The 21,506-nt window shown below is 39.0% G+C and overlaps 1 protein-coding gene across 1 annotated transcript in view; it reads right to left on the bottom strand.

Annotated features, from left to right (window-relative positions):
- ARHGAP42 (Rho GTPase activating protein 42) overlaps positions 1 to 21,506 on the bottom strand; it is a 306,430-nt gene that overhangs the window by 202,414 nt on the left and 82,510 nt on the right. Inside the window, exon 2 of the mRNA XM_003828397.7 lies at positions 20,588 to 20,683. Coding sequence (XP_003828445.1) covers positions 20,588 to 20,683 — 96 coding nt within the window. The remainder of the gene's footprint in view (positions 1 to 20,587; positions 20,684 to 21,506) is intronic.

The raw sequence follows: 21,506 nt of genomic DNA, 5'->3' as shown, positions 1-21,506 counted from the left end.
ACCCATCACTGTGCTTTATACAGAATAGTTATTGAGTTTGTGTGAATGTTTGAGCCACGTATTCTCAGACTTTCCTTAAGCAAAATCTGGAAGTTACATGCACATTTCTAATACTCAATTATCAGCAATAATTTGTAATACCTCATATTTTATTTATCAATACTATTATTTACATGAATAACAACTACTTTATTATCTGGTTTTGGGGATCCAGACTAACATGTAACACAACAGCTGGTCCTAAAATTACAGATTTTAACCATAATAATATTTTTTATGACAAGAACTTGGTTTAGTCAGAGATATATTCCAAAACCAATACTTAATACACAGTAGACTGAAAATAGATGACCATTGAATGCATTTGGGAGTTTAACAATACATTTCCACAATCTATTTGCTCTACAAGGAGAAACATACCAACTCTTATTCTAGGATTCATGAAATATTATGAAAAGATAGGCCGGACACTTTGGGAAATTATGTTAGCTATCTAAATTCCTGCCACCTGCATGAAACTTTCCTGACTATATTCAGTAGTAATCTCTCTCCCTTCCTGTCCAACTGGAGCATGAGATTACTAAAGAACAATCAAAATATAGTTTCATATATAAATTTTAACTTTCTAACAAATTATTGAGTTTAAGAACATTACCATAGGTTTCCTTTTATCTCTACAACATAATATTGGAAAAACACTTTCAGAACAAAAAAAAAAATCTATTACTGAAGTCTATTTATGACAGGTGCTGAGAGTATAAACGTTCACAAACATAATAGTTGAATCATACCTAGACAGTGAGGAAGTATGATGACAGCTTCTATATTTGCCAATATCATAAATTCTGAAACATTCCTAAACTGTCTAAAATATGTATTTTGTAGATTAATCTTTTTAGCACACTTAAATTCACACTACTATTTTTGCCTGGAAGACCTGTTTAATGTCTAAAAGTAGAATGAGAGAAAATTTTAAAAATTGCTGTGTTCATTGTTGACATAACTCCACTATCTTAAATATTAAGTAATATACCATCAAATGTTTCAACAATTGATCAGTTTGGGCTTTATATATTTTAAAACTACGATGAGAATTGGGAAAGCATGTCTCTCTTGCATCCAATTAACATTTATATCATAATCAGACAATGCTGTGTTAAAAATTTCTTCCAGAAGTCTTTCCTTAAACTTAAATAGCATAAAACACACACCCCAAAAAAAGTACAGATCATAAATTCAGTGACATATACAATAATGTCAAGAGCATGCTATATCACTTTATTAGACTGCCCAAATCCCTTATGACCTTCTGTAAGGGAGATGGCTGCACTTTAGTCAGGAATAGGCCAAGGCGGCCTTCCAGTGCAGCATGACTCAGCAGATTTGGAGCGCAGGCACACAACTCTGTAAGTTATGTAACCATGCAAGACGCATTAGGTGATCACTCACGTGAGCACATGCTTGGTTTGGAGCCACTACTGTCTGTAAAAGGTATAATTACCCTGCTAATGCTCACGCCAAGACTCATGCCCATGGCTTGACTGCACCCATGGCTTGCTTGCACCCACAGCTCACTCATACCCAGAGAGAGAGTAAAGCCATATCAAAACTGTCTACGATCTTGCAAGCATTTTTTCCAGCTACCTGCCACTCATCCACCCACTCCCCTCGGTCCTCAGCTTAGGCTGGAACCTGACACTTGGCATAACACCCTCAGATATGCTACAATGGAGAACTGGGTCAGCAGTAAGAATTTAGATGTTGTTATATCTCTAGGAAAACTTAAAAATCTATAGAAGTCTATAAAAGCCAGATTGAACCAATGCAATTACATTTTATAAGTCCAGATGATGCCCCAACAATAACCTTACTTTTCCATTTGGATGACAGTGTAGGCTCTGTAAAGCCCTTTCTTAGTATCCTTCTTAACTGACATTTCATACAGAGTAGGAAACAAGTAGTAAAACATTACCACTTAAATTGGATATAAGCCAGAGCAGATGACTTGGTCATATGCTTCTAGATCTGGCCACACCAAGAAAAATAAGAGTAGGATAAACATACATAGCCAAGTGATACCCAGTATTATACTACAAAAGCATGCAATAATCTAAGGACCATCACATCAGTAGTTTATGCTTGGAACTTCCACTGAGAGAGTCTTAATTTTTTGAACACTTAAAAAATCAAAGGTAGCATACTGACTGCTGTATCCAACGGTAAATTTTAAGAACAATTTAATCCATAACCAAAATAAGAAGCACAATCAGTTTGTGGTATACCTAAACAATAAATACCATGTCAGCAAAACAGGGTGAGTTTCATTAAAAGTGACACCAACTCTCCCACCAGATACTTGGTGTCTTTGGTAGCAATTAATACCCTCACTGATAGGCCATCCACTCTGCAATATTGGTTTTATCTGCAACCACAAATTCTAGTTATTATTTTCTAGGAGCCACAACATCAAATAAGATTTTTCCACTCCATTTCTGGCTTCAAGCTCCACGGATGCTGACTTGCGAAGTCAATAAATTGCTTCCTATTAAATAAATCAACAGAAAAAAAAGTCACAGCCCTACTGACGCATACTGGCATGTCACTGTAAATACAACCTAGTACTTGGAGGCATACATCCTTCTGATACTTCACAACCCCTTGTAATCTAAAGGCTCACATGAAAAACACATGGAAATTTAGTTATCATTGAGGTATCTAAGTCTGGTTCTCCACAATGTCCTCCTTGTGGTCAGATTTTGCTTTTTAATTGCCAAACACAAATCAAAAACAGAGTCATCTTGAGAACACGCTCTGAAATCTTGCATTTAAATTATTTAATTATATCCTATCACCAAGGAATCCCAATGAAGCCATGCAATCAGATGAGTTAAGTTTAGGCAAATATGAGACATACCAAGTTGGAGGAGCTTACTAGACATTATTTGAGTAATTACAAAGTTGTTTAATATCATAGCATAGTTCCTAATTAAGTATTAGGAAATAAGAAATGCACAGTCCACAAAAGAAAATGATAATAAAATTAGACTTTTATCAAGTTGAGAAGATACTCTGCATAGGGTTAGGGGCATCTCTGCCTCAGCACTTATCTATCTTGTCTATATTACAAGCACCTGTGATGAATTTGGTCCTTCCAGCAATCAAACACCAATCCAGACTCTTCACAAGGCACATGTAAAGAATTCCTACTTTGGAATCCATTGGCTTACCATTGAGGGATTTCTTTATGCTTTCCCTTGTTCCTGTTTATCCTTTAACCATACTACCCAGACTCTTGGCAGGGGTTATGACCCATAGTCTAGCCTCCTTTTAAATTCTCACTCAGCCCCTGTTCCCAGTGCCTCCCTCCACGCCTGGGTTCTTGATATTGCACAGGTACCCAGGTACCAATCTGTGCTATACTTTAATCTTGTCTATCAATGTGGATCCCAACATTGCCTGCCAAACCACATTTGGGCTGAGATTCAGAACTTGTGACCAAGTCTTTAATCTTTCGCTCTCTTCTGGTCTCACTGAATACTCTCATTTCTCTTATCCTCACCAGCATAACAACTTATGTTAGTCTGTTTCCACACTGCTATAAAGAACTACATGAGACTGGGTAATTTATAAACAAAAGAGGTTTAACTGATTCACACTCCTACATGGCTGGGGAGGCCTCAGGAAACTTACAGTTGTGGCGAAAGATAAATGGGAAGTAGGCATGTCTTACATGGTGGCAGGAGATAGAGTGCACATAGGGGAAACTGCCACTTTTTTTTTTTTTTTTTTGAGATGGAGTCTCACTCTGTTCCCCAGGCTGGAGTACAGTGGTGCGATCTCGGCTCACTGCAAGCTCTGCCTCCCAGGTTCACGCCATTCTCCTGCCTCAGCCTCCTGAGTAGCTGGGACTACAGGCGCCCGCCACCATGCCTGCCTAATTTTTTGTATTTTTAGTAGAGACAGGGTTTCACGGTGTTAGCCAGGATGGTCTCGATCTCCTGACCTCATGATCCACCCGCCTCGGCCTCCCAAAGTGCTGGGATTACGGGTGTGAGCCACCGCACCCGGCGAAACTGCCACTTTTAAACCAACAGACTTCATGAGAACTCCCTCACCATCACAAGAACAGCATGAGGAAAACTGCCCCCATGATCCAATCACCTTTCTTGACACAGGGGGATTATAATTCGAGATGAGATTTGGGTAAGGACACAGAGCCAAACCATATCACAGCTAGACTCAAAACAAAGAAACCTGTAAGCCAGGGACTTGCCCCATAAGAGAAAGTGGCTGCTACTACTGCTCCAGATTGTTAGCATTACCTATGAAAATTAGTCATAATTATGATGACTCCAGGGTGAAAGTCACAGTAGATTACGGAAATAATTCTAAACTATATATCTAATAGTTTTTCCTTAGGATACTCTCCCAGAACTAGCTTAAAACAATTTAGTAATACCTACTCTGCAGCTGCCAAACTATAAGGTAGTTTGAGAGTTCAGGTATATATACTCATATATGTATACTAGGCTTATATATATATGGTAAGTGTATATATTTCACAAAAGGCCAAATTTTGGCAAATAGATACATACAAACACAAAAAGGACAACATTTCATTTTCATGCAATTTCAAAACTTAATTTCTGCTGCCTTTTCCCTAGACTTCTTCCCACTATCTTATTACTTCAAATGAATTTTATCTGAATTCTTCAGAAAACTTTACTGAGATTTTTGTCAATGCAATAAGTGTTGTGCCTAATGAAGTCATCAAGTCACATATTTTGTTTTCTTTGCAAGCACACTTAGTGTGCTCATGAAAATGAGGACCTGTGCAATTCTTATGTTGCCTTGTTTTGTTTTGTTTTAATGATGTTTATTCTGTTTCCCAAAGTCAAAACCACCCCCAATTCAGAAACCATTTTCCCAAATGTGAGTATTCTCACATTTGGGAGCTCCTCTACCAAGAGGCAGTGACATTACATATACTATCTCATTTAATGTCCACATCATAATATGAGGTGCTGAAGTAGGTATTATCTTGATTTCACAGAGGGAAAAAAGGACAATCCATCAGCTAGAACTTGCCCTACAATCCCAGAGCTAGTAGGTAGAGAAGCAGGTATTTGATTTTGATTGTTTGATTCCAAAGTCTGTTCTCTCCCAACAAACCATTATTGTCAAAGGGAAAAAATTAAAAAGTAGTGCCAGCCTGTATCCTGCTACATTACAGGAGGAAAAGAACAGGCTTATCATCTTTAAAGGCAAACAGTTCCAGAGCTGTTTATGCTCAAAGAGTAATCGGGTGCCAAGTATCCTGACTGAAGGGGAATAATCAGTAATTTGCTGCTGACAAGCAACCACTTACACCTTGCACTGCCCCCATGTTTCCTGCCATCAGGAACTGACCTCCCAGCACTCCTTCACATTCCGCAGGCTGAAGCATCCCATTCATGCTCTTCTGCACCCAAGCTCCTGCCACCACCCACCCTAGTGAAGCCTCAACATCCACTTCCTTGCCCAGTGCTCTTTTCCACAACCTCTTAACCTCCAGTGACCTCTTCTCTGTAATTCACACACCCACAAGGACACTAAAAGTTCAAGCTATCTAACCCCTTTGCTTTTGCTTTTTGGCAATCCTTTTATTCAACTCTAGTTCACTCCTAATCTTATTTCCCACAGTGGTTATCTAAAAAGAATTCTCGTCTTTCTATCAAGAACCCAGCCCCAGGCTTCCCCTCACTCTTACCAGATGGCCCGGCCTCCTGATTCTGTGAGAGAAGTTCAAGACTCTCTGATCAGCACTGTCTTTATTCATTCTCTTCAACTTGTCTCCTGTCTCAGAAAAGGGGCCCTCGTCCTCTCAAAAGCTAACAACTCCACAGTAAGCCTCTAATCTCATTTCTCTCTCTTCTCCCTCTCTCTCTTTCCCTCTCTGTTATTTTCATCATCACTCCTCCCTCTTCACAATGCTGTTTTCTCCTTCCTCTTGGTCTGCAAACTAGCTCCAAGCAAGGGCCCTACTATCCTAATGAGGTCCAAGGAACAGAAAAACATGGGCTGTGGAAAGGAGGAGGAGATTTACCTGATACGGTGCTAGCACTGTGCAAAGCTCTTTAATGCTCACAACATCCCATCAGAAAGTCACATGTAAAATCCTCAAATCTACTGCCATTCTCTGCATTTTTCAGATAGGAAAACTGAAGTATACATATTAAATAACATGCAAGGTCATAGAACTAATGACTTGTAACACTAAATTTTGAATCCAAATTAGCTGATCTGAAATTTATACACTTTTTCACTACTGTAGGTATAACCCCACAGCACCATCCATTCATCCTAAATTTAACACATCAAATTACCTACAGGAAATTTAACACTAAGGATTTTTTTTTTTGAATCTCAAGTTTAACACATGTCAAAACTAAGTTCATAATTCTCTTCCACCCCAGATGCCCTGGCACATAAGAATACATAAATGTGCTGGTAACACCATTCTCCTAGTAGCATGAGTGAGGAATAATCTTCAGTCCTTCCTTCCATATATCCAATCACCAAATGCTGCTGATTTCTCTCCTCTACCCTTCTTACATACCCATATAAGGATCTTACTTCATCTCTGCTGTCATATTACATTAGTTTCCCAGCTTCTGTGGCTCTAACTCATTTTATGTAGGGACACTAGAATAAAACTCCTAGAGGGCACCTTTGATCATGTCATTATCCAATTCAAAATACTTAAATGGATTTTTAAAAGGGTCCAAACTCCAAACTGCAAATAATTTGAGGCCCCCATGATGTGGCCATAAGGTATGTGCCTATGTAACTTAGTCCAAGATGTTACTATTTCTAATCTCAAGCTTTGCACTTAGAAACTACTACACATTCCTGTAGTTTTCCCATTTCCGTGTTTTTCTTTTACCTATATTTTCTGTCTGCATCATACCTAACCATTAGGACCCAGTTCAAATAACCTCCTCTATTTAGGCATCTTCTGATGTCCCCAGCTGGAAATCCCTTCTCTGACTCTGATACTCTCACAGCATTTTGTCCTTACTGTACCTAAAGCACTGGGCACATTCTCCTTAGCATTATACTGATTAGATCATAAGTTATTTTTTGACCCCCCTTCTATTTTGTAAGTATAACAAGAATACAAGATGATTTGATTCATGTTTGCATGAACCAGGAGGTTCTTTGCACTCAGAAGACACTCATTATTGGTAGAGAAGTTTAGGGAATCCAAAGTCCACATCAGCATGAACTAAGTAAGTCACACCTTGTATATCATTTTGATTTGAAAGCTGTTTTCTTTTTCATCCCTGGAAAATTTGCACAGCATTGGCACTGGCTCATGAAAATCATCTCTTATTCTAAAGACAGACACTTAAAACAAAACTTATTCTCAGGCTGTGAAGGACAAAGTGGCAAGAAATGACCAGGTTTCCCTACAAACAAGTGGCCCTTACAGCTTTCGCGGCTGCACTGGCATGACACTGGGAATCAGGGATCTGGCCATTCAAAAGGCACACTGCAGGAATAGACTAAAACAGTACCACCCTCCCACTGTGTCTTCTTCTGCATATACCACAAGTCTACTGTTGATTTTTTGTTTTGTTTTGTTTTGAGACAGAGTCTCACTCTGTTGCCCAGGCTGGAGTGCAGTGGTGTGATCTCAGCTCACTGCAGCCTCCGCCTTCTGGGCTAAGGTGATCCTCCCACCTCAGCCTCTCAAGTAGCTGGGACTACAGGTGCACACCAACATGCCCAAATAATTTTTGTATTTTTAGTAGAGATGGAGTTTCCCCATATTCCCCAGGCTGGTCTCGAACTCCTGGGCTCAAGCAATCCACCCGCCTCAGCCTCCCAAAGGGCTGGGATTACAGGCGTGAGCCACCATGACCAGCCAAGACTAGTGTTTAAAGCAGTGATTTTCCACAGGCTGCATGAGACACCAAGGATCTCCATAAAATTAAAGGATCTTACGGCCATCACCCTGGGGAGTTTGCCTTAGTTCAGGCCTGTGGTAGAGCCCAGAAATCAAATTTCTAAGGCTCCCCACAGTTGATTGTGATGCTAGGCAGTCTGGCAGCTCCTGATTTTGGGAAATAAAATGCATGCTTTGTGTGAGGAATTAAGGATTTAAACTATTTAAGTAGGAAAGTGTATATTTCAATAAGATCTGTAAGGATCATCTTTACTTCCTTACTTGAAGTTCATGTGTATTTCAATGGCAGAAATAGTACTCTCAGCACTGAGATGTTATTTCCGAGTCCCAAAAATCAAGCATGACACCAAAGCTCTTCTCTCCACTGCCCCCTGAATCACGACTCACCAACTATCCTGAATTCTATCCTTGACAAAGAAATTACTCCAAATTCACCTCTTTTTTTTTTAAGCCTCCTATTCCTAGATAACTATCCAAGGCAAACATTTCTTTTACTTCTTAGGCCTGTGATTCAACTCTATTCTTGTTTTCAAATTTCTCCCTCTGTATACTCTGCTTCCTTTTCATCCCCAAATGTCTTCTTCCTTGCTCATATGTTTGTCCTTACTTTTTTGCCAATTAGTTCCATTAATTTCTGATTGTCTATATTCTGCCTCCTAACTCACTTCTAACAGATACAATTTCCAAGGCTATTGCCTTTCTGGTCCAAACATTTTATGTCAAAATTGAAATTATATTTTTATTATTTCATTCACATTTTAAAAAGTGTTCTCTTGATGCATAAAGGATTTTGTGATGCATGTAATCTCTGACTCACTGTGAACTAGCAAAGACTTCCATGTTATAATGAATCACATATATGGATGCTAGAAGAAACCTCCTAAAGCGCAACTGCAATTAAAGGCCTTGAGTGTTTTTTGAGAACCTGCAAATTAAACTCCAGACTACATAGCAAAGTCTTCTATAATATTCTCTGGTTCTCAATCCTCACATTCCAGCTAAGAGGATATCACATCCTGGTTTTCTTCAATATCACATATATCAAGGTAATGAAAACTCAAGTGTACAATCAGACTAAGTATGCCTAAGCAGGAAAAGAAGTCCAATGATCCAGGGCGGGAGGACAAATAGAGAATTGGGAAAATTGTCCAATGCTCTAAATGCATTAAAAAAAAAAAAAAATCTCGTGCTGGTGCAGCCAGTGTGCCTCAGAGGTCAGTTACTCCTTTTGCACCAAATGGTTTCAAATCCAGAATTAGGTCAATATCTGTGGGATCATATAAATTTGATTAATGGAGAATAAACCAAGCTTCACTTCAGAGGCAGTTTGTTGTAACATCAACATCTTAAAATTACAGATATCTGTATATTAAAACTATTATAGAAAAAAATCCGAATAATTGTGACTCTTTGTAGCACTTCTCATAGTTCAATATATAGTGAACTTAACTGTTTTATCATTTAATTCCTCTGACAAGAATACAAACCCCCTTGGGGTGAGGATTTATTTCTGTTTTGCACAATGATGTATCTTCAGCACCTAACATGGTACCTGACAAATTCTCGGTGCTTGGTAAGTATTTATTGAGCGAATGAACAAGTAACCTCAAAGTCACAGTTGACAACCTAAGGGCCAGTTATCAAGGTTCTAGTACCCATGTGACTTCAGAAAATCATTTCACCTCTGGGTCTGAAGGAAAACATCAGCATTATCTCCCATGCTCACCAAAGTCTCCTTCTACTCCACTATACTAAATTTGTGATTTGGGAAACCAAGCCAACATTTCTAAGTCAGAAGTAGCATTTTCCAATCATTCAGAAAAAAAAAAAAAAAACAGTTCATGTTGTTCCTCCCCACCCTCACATGTACATAAAGAAAGTAAGAGAAAGATCCTAGAACTATAGAAATGCAGCTCCCAGAGAGAAAGAGGTAAACTACTCCACACCGAGAAAACACCTATTGTACAATACCATCCTCAAAGGCTATTTTAAAGCTGATGAATTTATATTACAGTATATTCAACATAAGTTAGAGAAACTCCACAAAGAAAACTAGGAAAACACCAAAAAAACAGGGCCAGTGGGCTGAACTTTGAGAAATGATCCATTACTATTGAACTCTTTCCAATTAACAAAAGTGCAAGCTGTGCACATAACACCCACAAGGGCCATCACTTATTTTTCTAGGGTCTGATGTTAACCAACAGGCACCCAACAATGCCTAGTCTATCTTGACTATGTTCTCTTAGCATAATTAGCTTTGTTTTTACACCATTCAAAACAATTGTGACTTCACGTCATTGGTTGTTTAAAGTTGGTGTCCTGCAAAAAAATTTAAACTACTTATGCCACCCATTGTGGCTTAGATCTGGTTGATACTTGAGTATTTACTGAATAAATGAGTTGTATAACCAGGAAATGCAGGCACAGACAAGTTCAAAAGAGAGGCAAGAGAAAGCTACAAAGCCGGTTTCTGACTCTAATCCCCATCGGCCTTCGGCTTTAACAATGTCGCTCTTGCAGAAGAGCAAAAAACCTATCGTATTATTAGTCTTCAATAACGCTCTACCATGCTTCATAGAGTGGATCCTGGGTGGGTCAGGTGGACCAACTTCATCACTGTTCTGCCCATATCCACAAATGCACCAGCAATATTGCTTTTGGGCTTACCAATACATTTTAGAATATGTTAATTCACAAATATAAAACTTGCAAATAATTAGGATCAAGTATATATTTCTGCATCCCAAATTAGCATAGGTCATGGCATTTATTACACTAATTATTTTGTTGAGATTATTTTTTACTAACCATAGATAAAAGTTCTCCTTGACTCTCTATCCACCTCCCTGAAATAAGCCTTTTTTAAAGTCATGTTATTTTAAAAGAGGGGTTTACTACCTTATCCTTTAGTTTGTACACTCCATGAGGACAAAATTTGGACCACCTTTTTCACAAGCACAGTTCTTGTCACATAACAGGTAGTCAATAAATATTGAATAAATGCAAAAAGAGAATAAATTTTTAACTCTGGTTTAAAATTTATTTTAATATTTATAAATATTTTTAAAACTTGTTTTTTTTTTTAAATTTTTGAGATGGAGTCTCACTCTGTCCCCCAGGCTAGAGTGCAGTGGTGCAATCTTGGATCACTGCAACCTCTGACTCCCAGGTTCAAGCAATTCTCCCGCCTCAGCCTCCCAAGCAGCTGAGACAACAGGCACGCGCCACCATGCCTGGCCAAATTTTCTATTTTTAGTAGAGACAGGGTTTCACCATGTTGGCCAGGCAGGTCTCGAACTCCTGACTTCAGGTAATACACCTGCCTCAGCCTCCCAAAGTGCTGGGATTACAGATGTGAGCCACCGCACCCAGCCAAAAACTTGTTCTAAATGATTCTAAAGTACATGTAAAAATTACATATGTGTGTGCATGTGTGTAAATTTATGACCTATTACCCTCTGAAAATTTAGATTAGCATACTGAAAAGAACCATAGTAGATATATTCAAGTAAGTATATATATATATATATACACGTATATATGTATATATACATATATATACGTGTATATATATGTGTGTGTGTGTGTGTATATATATATATATATATGTTTTTTTGAGACCCAGTTTCGCTCTTGTTGCCCAGGCTAGAGTGCAACGGTGCAATCTTGGCTCACTGCAACGTCTGCCTCCCAGGTTCAAGCAATTCTCCTCCCTCAGCCTCCCGAGTAGCTGGGATTACAGGCATGTGCCACAAGCCCAGCTAATTTTGTATTTTTAGTAGAGATGGGGTTTCTCCATGTTGGTCAGGCTGGTCTCGAACTCCTGACCTCAGGTGATCCACCCACCTTGGCCTCCCAAAGTGCTGGGATTACAGGTGTGAGCCACCGCACCCAGCCAGTATATATATTATTGTTAATATAAGGCTCTAAAATTCTATTTACCCTAAAGTGATTCATTTCTGTAAAAGTTTAATAGCTTTTACAGCTGTGGTTGTTCACTCTACAAATATTAAATCTTTGCTACAAATAAAGCTCTAAAGTACTAAGAAGGAATAGGAATATGAGTAAAACTTTCAGACCTCAAAGAGCATATAATTTGCTACAAGTGATAAGCAAGTGAGCCCTCTGTACAAAAGACTGGGGTATTTTTTGTTGGGCAGAACAAAGTCACAAAAAAAGAATGAGGTTTTAGGGGATTCATGTCTATCAATCAGTTAAAAAATAAATTTCTTTCCAGGCTTGTGACATGACAAGTTTTCAGGTTGTTTTTTAACTCAAAGCCTGAAATATGAAACACCTAAGCTTTTGAATTTCAAATTAAGTCAAATAAAGTGCTTCAAAATACACAGCTAATATGATAAAAGCATCTCTCTCAAGCAGCGTGTTTTTTTTAAGAGAGGAACACCACCTGAAATGTGCAACTTTCCCAGCTGCTTCCATCATTAATTGTGGGTGGTTTCTGTGTGGGTACAAAAATAAGGGTGGTTTAAAAAAAAAACAGGAAAACAATAATACAATTGTCCAACTGAGAGCTATTAAAAAGTAAAATATGCTTCCTCTGCAGAGTTAAAAAGAAAATGTTATTTGTATAAACAATTTAGGCATTTAGAAATGTTCCACTTTAATACACGACTTCCTGATTTATATAACCACATTTAAGTGGTTGTAATGAGGGTCTGTAAAGAATGATGGATTTTTTTTTTTGATTCAGCAAATGAGAAGGTAGTTTACTTCCTCAAATTTAATAAAATATCACAGGTCTCTTTTAGAAGAGTTCAGCTGTGGTTGATAATGGCATTGCCTTTGGTTTAGAAATTTTTCCTAAAAATGCCCAAGAAGAATCTCATGGCTACAAACAACTTCACCGTTTCTTTTTTTTTTTTCTTAAGAGACAGGGTCTCAACATGTTACCCAGGCTGCAGTACAGTGGTGTGATCATAGTTTAACGTAACCTCAGCTTCTGGGCTCAAGGGATCCTGTGGCCTCAGCCTCCTGAGTAGCTAGGTCTATAAGTGCATACCACCATGCCTGGCTAAATTTTTACTTTTTATAGAACTGGGGCCTCATCCAGGATGGTCTGGGACTCCTGGTCTCAAGCATTCCTCCCGCCATGGCTTCTGCAAGCACTAGGATTATAGGTGTGAACTATCACACCCCGCCCAGTTCTACCTTTTGTATCACAATACCACTAGACAAATATTGAGTAAACTGTAAAAATGTATATTTGTAGCTCATGACCAAATTCTGAAGAAAATTTTCACAGAAGCATTTTCAATAATTTAATCATTGAATTTGTTTAAGTCAAAAAAGAAAATAGGTCCTTTTTTTTAAGAAAAATCATTAATGATCTTTTGAATGCATTTTCTGCATTTATTATGGCAGTTATGATTTTTAACCTGAAACAAAGGCTATTATCTCTCAAAGTGTTTCTACACCATAGAGGAATCCTTTCCAAATACAAAAAGTAAATTGTTTCCCATACTTTCCACCCTAGACTATATTCTTCTTTCTCATTTAGGAAACAGAATCAAATATTACCTTTCCATTTGACCTAACAGACGCATCTTCAAAGTAAGTAAAAATTTTATGCCTTTTTACACAGTCACTCTTCTAACGAAGAAACTGAATGAGATTTTCCAACCACTCCCTTGAAAAAATTCTTCTTGACACCCTCAGATCAGGTATCCAAGATCACTCTCAGGCTTCTATCTACAGATCAAGGTGAGTCACCTCACCACAGTAACCCACTGATGCACACCCAGCCTCAGAGAGGTAATCAAACAATAAATATTTGCACCTTGGCAAAGTACTGCCAGCACAGGAAGACATAGTAAAGCCCCTGTGACTTGAATTGCCACTATTTTAACCTGCTATACCTTCACCTTTCAACACATTCTCCTAAAGACAGAACAAGAAGTAAAAATGTCAGGGCACCTCAGCCAATGCTGTACACAAAACTTGGTTCATGTTCGAGCTCTCATCCATCAATCAGTACATGTACGATTCGTACAAGCATTTCCATACAACAGCTTCTTTTTAAAAATGTGACATGCTCTTCGTGTTTTTTTTTTTTTTTTTTTTTTTTGAGACAATGTTCACTTTGTTGCCCAGGCTGGAGTGCAGTGGTGCAATCTGAGTTCACTGCAACCTCCACCTCCCGGGTTCAAGTGGTTCTCCTGCCTCAGCTTCCCGAGTAGCTGGGATTACAGGAATGTGCCATCATGCCCAGCTCATTTTTGTATTTTTAGAAGAGATGGGGTTTCACCATGTTGACCAGGCTGGTCTTGAACTCCTGACCTGAGGTGATCTGCCTGCCTAGGCCTCCTAAAGTGCTAGTGCTGGGATTACAGGAGTGAGCCACTGTGCCCGGCCGATGCTAACTATTAGGCACTATCCTTGTTGCTATGTCTGCATATCTGCATTCAAAATGGAGTAAACAAGGGACCAGCAATACACTAGTTATGTCAGAAATAGCTGGGGGATTGTTAAAAAATATAGTTTGATCCAAACTACCTAACTGACTGACTCATTTCTCCACTCCTAATTTGGAGCTGTTACCTTAGTTGACAAATGGTAGTGTATTGCCTGTCACTACCACAGGAATTTTCTGTTTAGGTGTGTCTAAAGGAATGAAGTCTCCACCAAAAATATTTACTAGCAAAGTGACTCTCCTTCTTGGTAAATGTTTAATCTCTTGGGTCCAAAGCTCATACTGTTCAAGACTTTCCTGAGAGTCTAGGTCATCACACAACATCACTAACCAAGCTGTTTACGCACAATCGCAACTGGACTTTCCAATGGTTTCCAAGATTACATAGAATGAATAAACTTTGCCTCATATTAATGACTAACATTTTTATTGGCACTAGTTCAGTTTGACTAGCAATATCTAACTTTTTTTTTTTTTTGAAACAGAGTTTTGCTCTTGTTGCCCAGGCTGGAGTGCAATGGCACGATCTCAGCTCACCGCAACAACCCCCTCCCAGGTTCAAGCTATTCCCCTGCCTCAGATTCCCAAGTAGCTGGGATTACAGGCATTCACCACCACTCCTGGCTAATTTTGTATTTTGAGTAGAGATGGGGTTTCACCATGTTGGTCAGGCTGGTCTCGAACTCCTAACCTCAGGTGATCCGCCCGCCTCGGCCTCCCAAAGTGCTGGGATTACAAGCGTGAGCCACCGTACCCGGCCACAATATCTAAATTTTTTTAAAACCTAGAGGTCTTCTCATTTTTAATCTTTGATTTAAAATGATTTCAAATTATAAGTACTTAATACAAAAACAAAATAGAGTAACTTGCATACTCCAGCTTTGGTGTGGTTAAAAATTCTCAAGTGATGTGCTCAGACTTAAAGTCTTTTATTATCCTATACACTAATGTGCTAAATCAATGCAGCTAAACAACCCGTCTCATAGGCAGATTCACAGTAGTATCTTTGGACATCCAGCCGTTTGAACTAACCCACCATAAACAGTGTTTTCAAAAGAATATGATTTTAGTTTCTGCACAAATAACCTTTTATTTCCTATCAGTAAAGTTTTAAGGCTGGGCAAATAACTCATGTTGGAACATTATCAATTCCCATGCAAGAGTGTGCTCCAGGACTGATGCAATAGGTATTGCTTTTGTATTTACATACATATTACTTGTGTAATTATAGTTAAATGATGGTACCTTTTGTATTTGGTCTACCCCTATAAATATATATGAGAGGAAGCTTGAATCTATCTTATACCGGTTTATAGTCACTCTTCTCCCCTCCATCACCAATTTCTGAGCCCCGCGTGTCTAGCACTGTACTCCTAACTCAATGTCTTCCTTACTCAGTTCAAAAAACCAAAGCCAAATAAAAAGTGGGCAGTTAGTGCAGCTGTGGGAAGTTATGTGGATGGACTCAATAGGCCACTTCCCACTCACCCAGCACTGCAGTGAGCAGATGAAAGGGAACAGGCCAAAGCTCACCTGCAGCTCATTTATCCTTAGAGACGGGAGGGCAATGGCCTCTTGATGCTCTTCAATGAAAAGGGAGGTGCTAAAAAAAAAAAAGTGCAGGACACTGCCCTGCTTGGAACTTCAGTCCTGACCTGCTCTCTGAGCCACAGGAATTCCCCACTGGGTCTCGAACAACGAATCCCATTTTGCCTCCTTCCAAGCCAGCAGTGTGTCACTGGCGCAAAACAAAACAAAACAAAAAACTCAGCAAGCACAGGCCAAAAGGGTGGAGGCAGAGGGAACCAGTGAAGCGTTGGGACAGATGTACAGGCCAGACATGGGCCTACACATCAAACACACTCCCAGAACAACTTTCATAATTAGGCAATTATACTGATAGAGTAACACCACCTTCTCTTCCTTACTTTGCCCAAAACCTTTTTTTATCCTCTTCCACTGTAAGCGCAATGAAAGCAGACATCTTTATTCATCTTCCTCTTCCCTTCCTACCCATTCCCACCACCAACTTACACACAGAAAGCCTGCCGATGTCTTACTTTTCAAGTCATTTTGCACTGATATGACCCACATACAAAAGATGAGCTTCTTTGTAAGTCACAGTATTTTGTGGCTATGTCATCAGTAGGTCTCAAGCCTACTCCAGCTGAGAGTGTTGTGGGGCTATTGCTCGCTGCTCAGAGTCACAGCTGTCCCTACCTCATTCCTCTTTCATTAAATCAGAGCAATAAAGAAGTCGTTGGAACTCAGGCTTCAACAAGGTAAAGACAGTGAAAACGCTGTACCGTCCCACGTAGAACTGAAGCCAATGAAGGTGGATAAGCGTGATCCTTATGCTCCACCCACTCCAGACACACACGTTAGTCCCAGGGATACATTTTCCAGTTTATTGTCCTTTGTAGAACAGCTTGGTATAAACTCATAATCTTCCAGGTCAGCAATGATTCTTCAGAGCCTTCTCCTACTACTTCTTTATTATCTACATAATTTATTTTTAACTGTTTAGAGTATATGTGGGAGCTCAGGTAAAGGGTAAAAAGTGTTGAATAGGATATTGAAACATATCTATATTTTTACAGGAGTTGTTCCAGAAATATTTTATACTTGTAAGTCATTTTGCTCTAAGTTTTCCTAATAGCATTGCTATTTAAATCAGATTCCGAGTGCAAAGGGGTTAAATAAGTCTCCTGATTTAAAATTAGCAAGCAACATTACATCTGCTTGTGTAGATTCTTCATCTCCTGATCTCCAACCTGAGATTTAACTTCACAAAGCCCATATAGCATTTAAATTTAATGTAATAATCATTGCTTGTAAGCCTTCACCTACTGATCAATTCACACCTCTCGAATCTAATCTGCAACAGCTGCACACCAATGTTCAATTAGCCAAAGTGGAAAGAGTCAAACAAACCACTGTTGAGATATCAAGTTCACTACAACTTGGGGAAATTACCTAACATCTGCCTAGAAGGCTGCGTAGCATAGTGATTAAAAACCCTACGTCTGCAGTTACTACATGTATGTGTGACTTCAAGATGTCTTTTAAGTAAGAAGCTTAATGGAAATGGAAACATACAGAAAGATGTTTTCTGTACTCTTAACAATAACAGGTAAAGGGTCAACCAGAAGTAACCTGAACATACTATAGGGACTATTTCATAAATTCATGTATATGAACCTGATGAAATAAACTCATGAAGCCATTAAAATTATATCATCTGTGGAAACCCAGGAGTATTTGCTATAATCCTCTTTCCAAAGAAAAAAATACCAAATTATATATATCATTGTATTAGAAAAATATGTACATAAGTGAAAAATATTAAAGTTTATAAGGAAAATTATGTCATTTAGTGAACAATTTATCTGAGGGTCTACTATTAGGATCTGGGTCAAGCGCTAAGGCTAAAAGGATTGAAAAAGAAAAAAATCTGGCTTCTGCCTTCATGGAATTTATAGCTTAATATAACTAAGTGAAGGCTGGGCATGGTGGTTCACACCTGTAATCCCAGCACTTTGGGAGGCTGAGGCAGGTGGATCACCTGAGGTCAGGAGTTTGAGACCAACTTGGCCAACATGGGGAAACCCCATCTCTACTAAAAATACAAAAATTAGCTGGGCATGGTGGCATACGCCTATAATCCCAGTTACTCAGGAGGCTGAGGCATGAGAATCACTCAAACCCAGGAGGCGGAGGTTGCAGTGAGCGGAGATCATGCCACTGCACTACAGCCTAGGTGACAGAGCAAGACTCTGTCTCAAAATAAACAACTAAGTGAAAATAACTGTTATGTAAATATGTGGGTATAGCTTTTCTAAGTAATAATGCTAATATATTTGTATTTTAGTAATATAATCTAGGCTTTTACCTGGCTAAGTGTATACTACAAAGCCTATGTTGAGGACCAGACGTTTATAACACAAATGTCAAGAAATGACAAGCAAAATGACCACTATTGTTCCAAATGTTGGCAGTGCATGATCCCTAATGCTGCCCTTCCCCAGCTCTGCTGTGAGGAGGAAGAAGTCATGCATGTGGGAGGGCTCTCCCTTATTCCTGGAGGCACTTTAACTATACCTCAGGCAAGTGACAGGCATGGCTGGACCATCTTTCATCACAAAACTGAGGGCCAAAGAAGACCAGCCACTACACCCTCCCCTCAAATTAACTAACATTTCTAAAAAGGCAAGCAAAGAGAGTGACCACTTGGCATATACCTGCTCAGAAAGACTGCGAATATGATCACAATGATGTATGCATCATATAAATTCCACATGCAGAGACAGCTTGTCTAAGGACTCTGTGCCCTACCCAGCGATTTCTCCAAAAGGAGCTCTTGTGAATGCAGGCAAGCTAAAGCCACACAATGAAGCTGAAACTCATTCAGCTTAGCTTCTCCTGAGAGCCTTCTTTTTGTGGGGGTAACATTGCCCTTTTGTTTCACAGCGAGGTCTGTGCTAAGACTTGCTACTTAGGTAGTCAAAGCTAATAAAATATACCATCTAGAAATACAGACATAACTGGTAGAACTATACAAGAAAAAGAAAGGGCAGAGGAAGAAGAGGAATGTGATTGTGGAGAGGTATGAAGGGGATTACAAATCCCTGCTTCTCAGAGCGTGGTCCATGGACTAGCAGCGTGGACATCACCTTCAAATCTATTAGAAATGTGAATCTTATACGCAACCCAAGAGCTGCAATTAAGATTTCCAGCCGGGCACAGTGGCTCACGTCTGTAATCCTAGCACTTTGGGAGGCCAAGGCGGGTGGATCACAAGGTCAGGAGTTCAAGACCACCTGGCCAACATAGTGAAACCCCGTCTCTACTAAAAATACAAAAAAAAAAGCCAGGCATGGTGGCGGGTGCCTGTAGTCCCAGCTACTTGGGAGGCTGAGGCAGGAGAATTGCTTGAACATGGGAAGCGGAGGGTGAAGTGAGCCGAGATCGTGCCACTGCACTCCAGCCTGGGCAACAGAGCAAGACTATGTCTCAAAAAAAAAAAAAAAAAAAAAAAAAATTCCAGATGTTTCCTACAGACATTAAAGTTGGGGAATCACTGATCACTGTTCTTAAGTGTTTGTAGTATTGTATTTTTATACCCAGAAGTAGGGTACACTTAGTAATATCCTCTAAAATATACATACATATTTTATATACTCTTTTCATTATATGACATATCTCTAATCCAGCCTACAAAGGGACCACACATCTATACGCTGGAAAATGTAGAGGTCTTTAAAAGGTGGGGGTGGAGGGAGTTATAAGAATCAGACCTTCAAACAATAAAAAGTCAGATATAGATAAAACTTCAGAGTTCATATAACATGACCTCTTCATTTTATGGGAGATGAATCCTTCTGATTCAGAAAGGAGCATGGTTTCCCCAGGGACACATTGCCAAATTACTGAGGCAACGTCAGATTAGGGTTCAAGTCTCCTGATCCGCAGTAATGTTCTGCATCTGCAAGAACACTGGTTTAGGGAATCATGGCTGATTTGTTTTCTTTAAAAACAAATATTCACATTAAAAAAGAAACCAGTATTAAGAAAAAAAAAGGAAGATAATTTTTTAAACCAGTGCCTGGTATATTTAATAGTAGATACCTAATATATATTTGTTTGAACGAATAATTCAAAGCTCGGCTGACCTGAGTTATAGAATGATTAAGTCATTTCCTTATGGAAACAACAAACAAACAAACACAGAGCTTCGATTTAAAAACAATTTATAATATTTTCTTTAGGCCAAGCGCAGTGGCTCACGCCAGTAATCCCAACACTTTGGGAGGTCGAGGCGGGTGGATCACCTGAGGTCAGGAGTTCGAGACCAGGCTGACCAAAATGGTGAAATCCTGTCTCTACTAAAAATACAAAAAATTAGCTGGGCATGGTGGCAGATGCCTGTAATCCCAGCTACTCAGGAGGCTGAGACAGGAGAACCACTTGAACCCGGGAGGCAGAGGTTGCAGTGAGTCAAGATTACGCCACTGCACTCCAGCCTGGGTGACAGAGAGAGACTCTGTCTCCAAAAAAAAATTCTTCCATAGAAACCTAAAATCACCCTTATAGTATTGTCAAAGTCAGAAAATATTTTACATGTTTATTATTTAGGTGTGTGTCTATTTGATTTCAGTAAAATAAATATTAGAAATAGAACTTTCTAAAACAGTAGTACTTACCAATACTAATTTCATCATCTGTTTCAGCATCACCAATACATTCAAACTGGAAATCTTGCAATGACTGGGAAAATTTCTGCACTGCCATAGACAGATCTGCAAGTAAAAGTTAAGCAAAAAATCCATAAGGTGAGGTTCCACTGAATGCGAATGAGTTTCCAAATGTAAAATTATATAACTTTGATTTTGTATTATATGAACCAGAATCCTTTAATACCAGTTTGACTAATTTAACCAGAATCCTTTAAAATACCAGTTTGACTAATTTAACCAAAACTTAAAGACACTATAAATACTGAAAATGGATCTGGTCTGATCTACACAGTGGAGATTTACTGCTTTAAGAGAGTTTTGGTGGCAGATGTGTATTATCTGGAAGTCAGTTTACCAAAGCCTTTATCAAGGAACTACCACTCACTCACCATAAATGGAGCATTTTTATTTTATTTTATTTCAAGTTCCAGGATACACAGCCAGGAGGTGCAGTTTTGTTACATAGGTAAACGTGTGTTATAGTGGTTTGCTGCACCTATCAACCCATCACCTAGGTATTAAGCCCAGCATGCATTAAGCTATTTTTCCTGATGCTCTCCATCCCCCTACACCTCCCCCTGGCCAAACAGGCCCCAGTGTATGTTGTTCCCCTCCCTGTGGCCATATGTTCTCGTTGTTCAGCTACTGGAGCATTTTTTCTTAAAAAAAAAAAAGAAGGAATGCTACTGAGCTTGCTGGTGATGGGAAAAAAGCCAACAGTTGATTAGAAAGAGTCACCAATAATATTCTGCACAAACTGTGGAAAAAGTAGAAAATGTGTTTTTACCAATAAACTACTGATTTTCTTCAAGAAGGTAAAAGATGACCTGAAAGGCTGTTTACAAATAACTTTGAGACTCAAGTTAAACATACTCTGCAATCCTGA

The sequence above is a fragment of the Pan paniscus genome, chromosome 9 (genome assembly GCF_029289425.2).
Source record: "Pan paniscus chromosome 9, NHGRI_mPanPan1-v2.0_pri, whole genome shotgun sequence".
Classification (NCBI taxonomy): domain Eukaryota; kingdom Metazoa; phylum Chordata; class Mammalia; order Primates; family Hominidae; genus Pan; species Pan paniscus.
The sequence above is the reverse complement of the archived record's forward strand: the minus strand, read 5'-3'. Positions and strand labels throughout refer to the sequence as shown.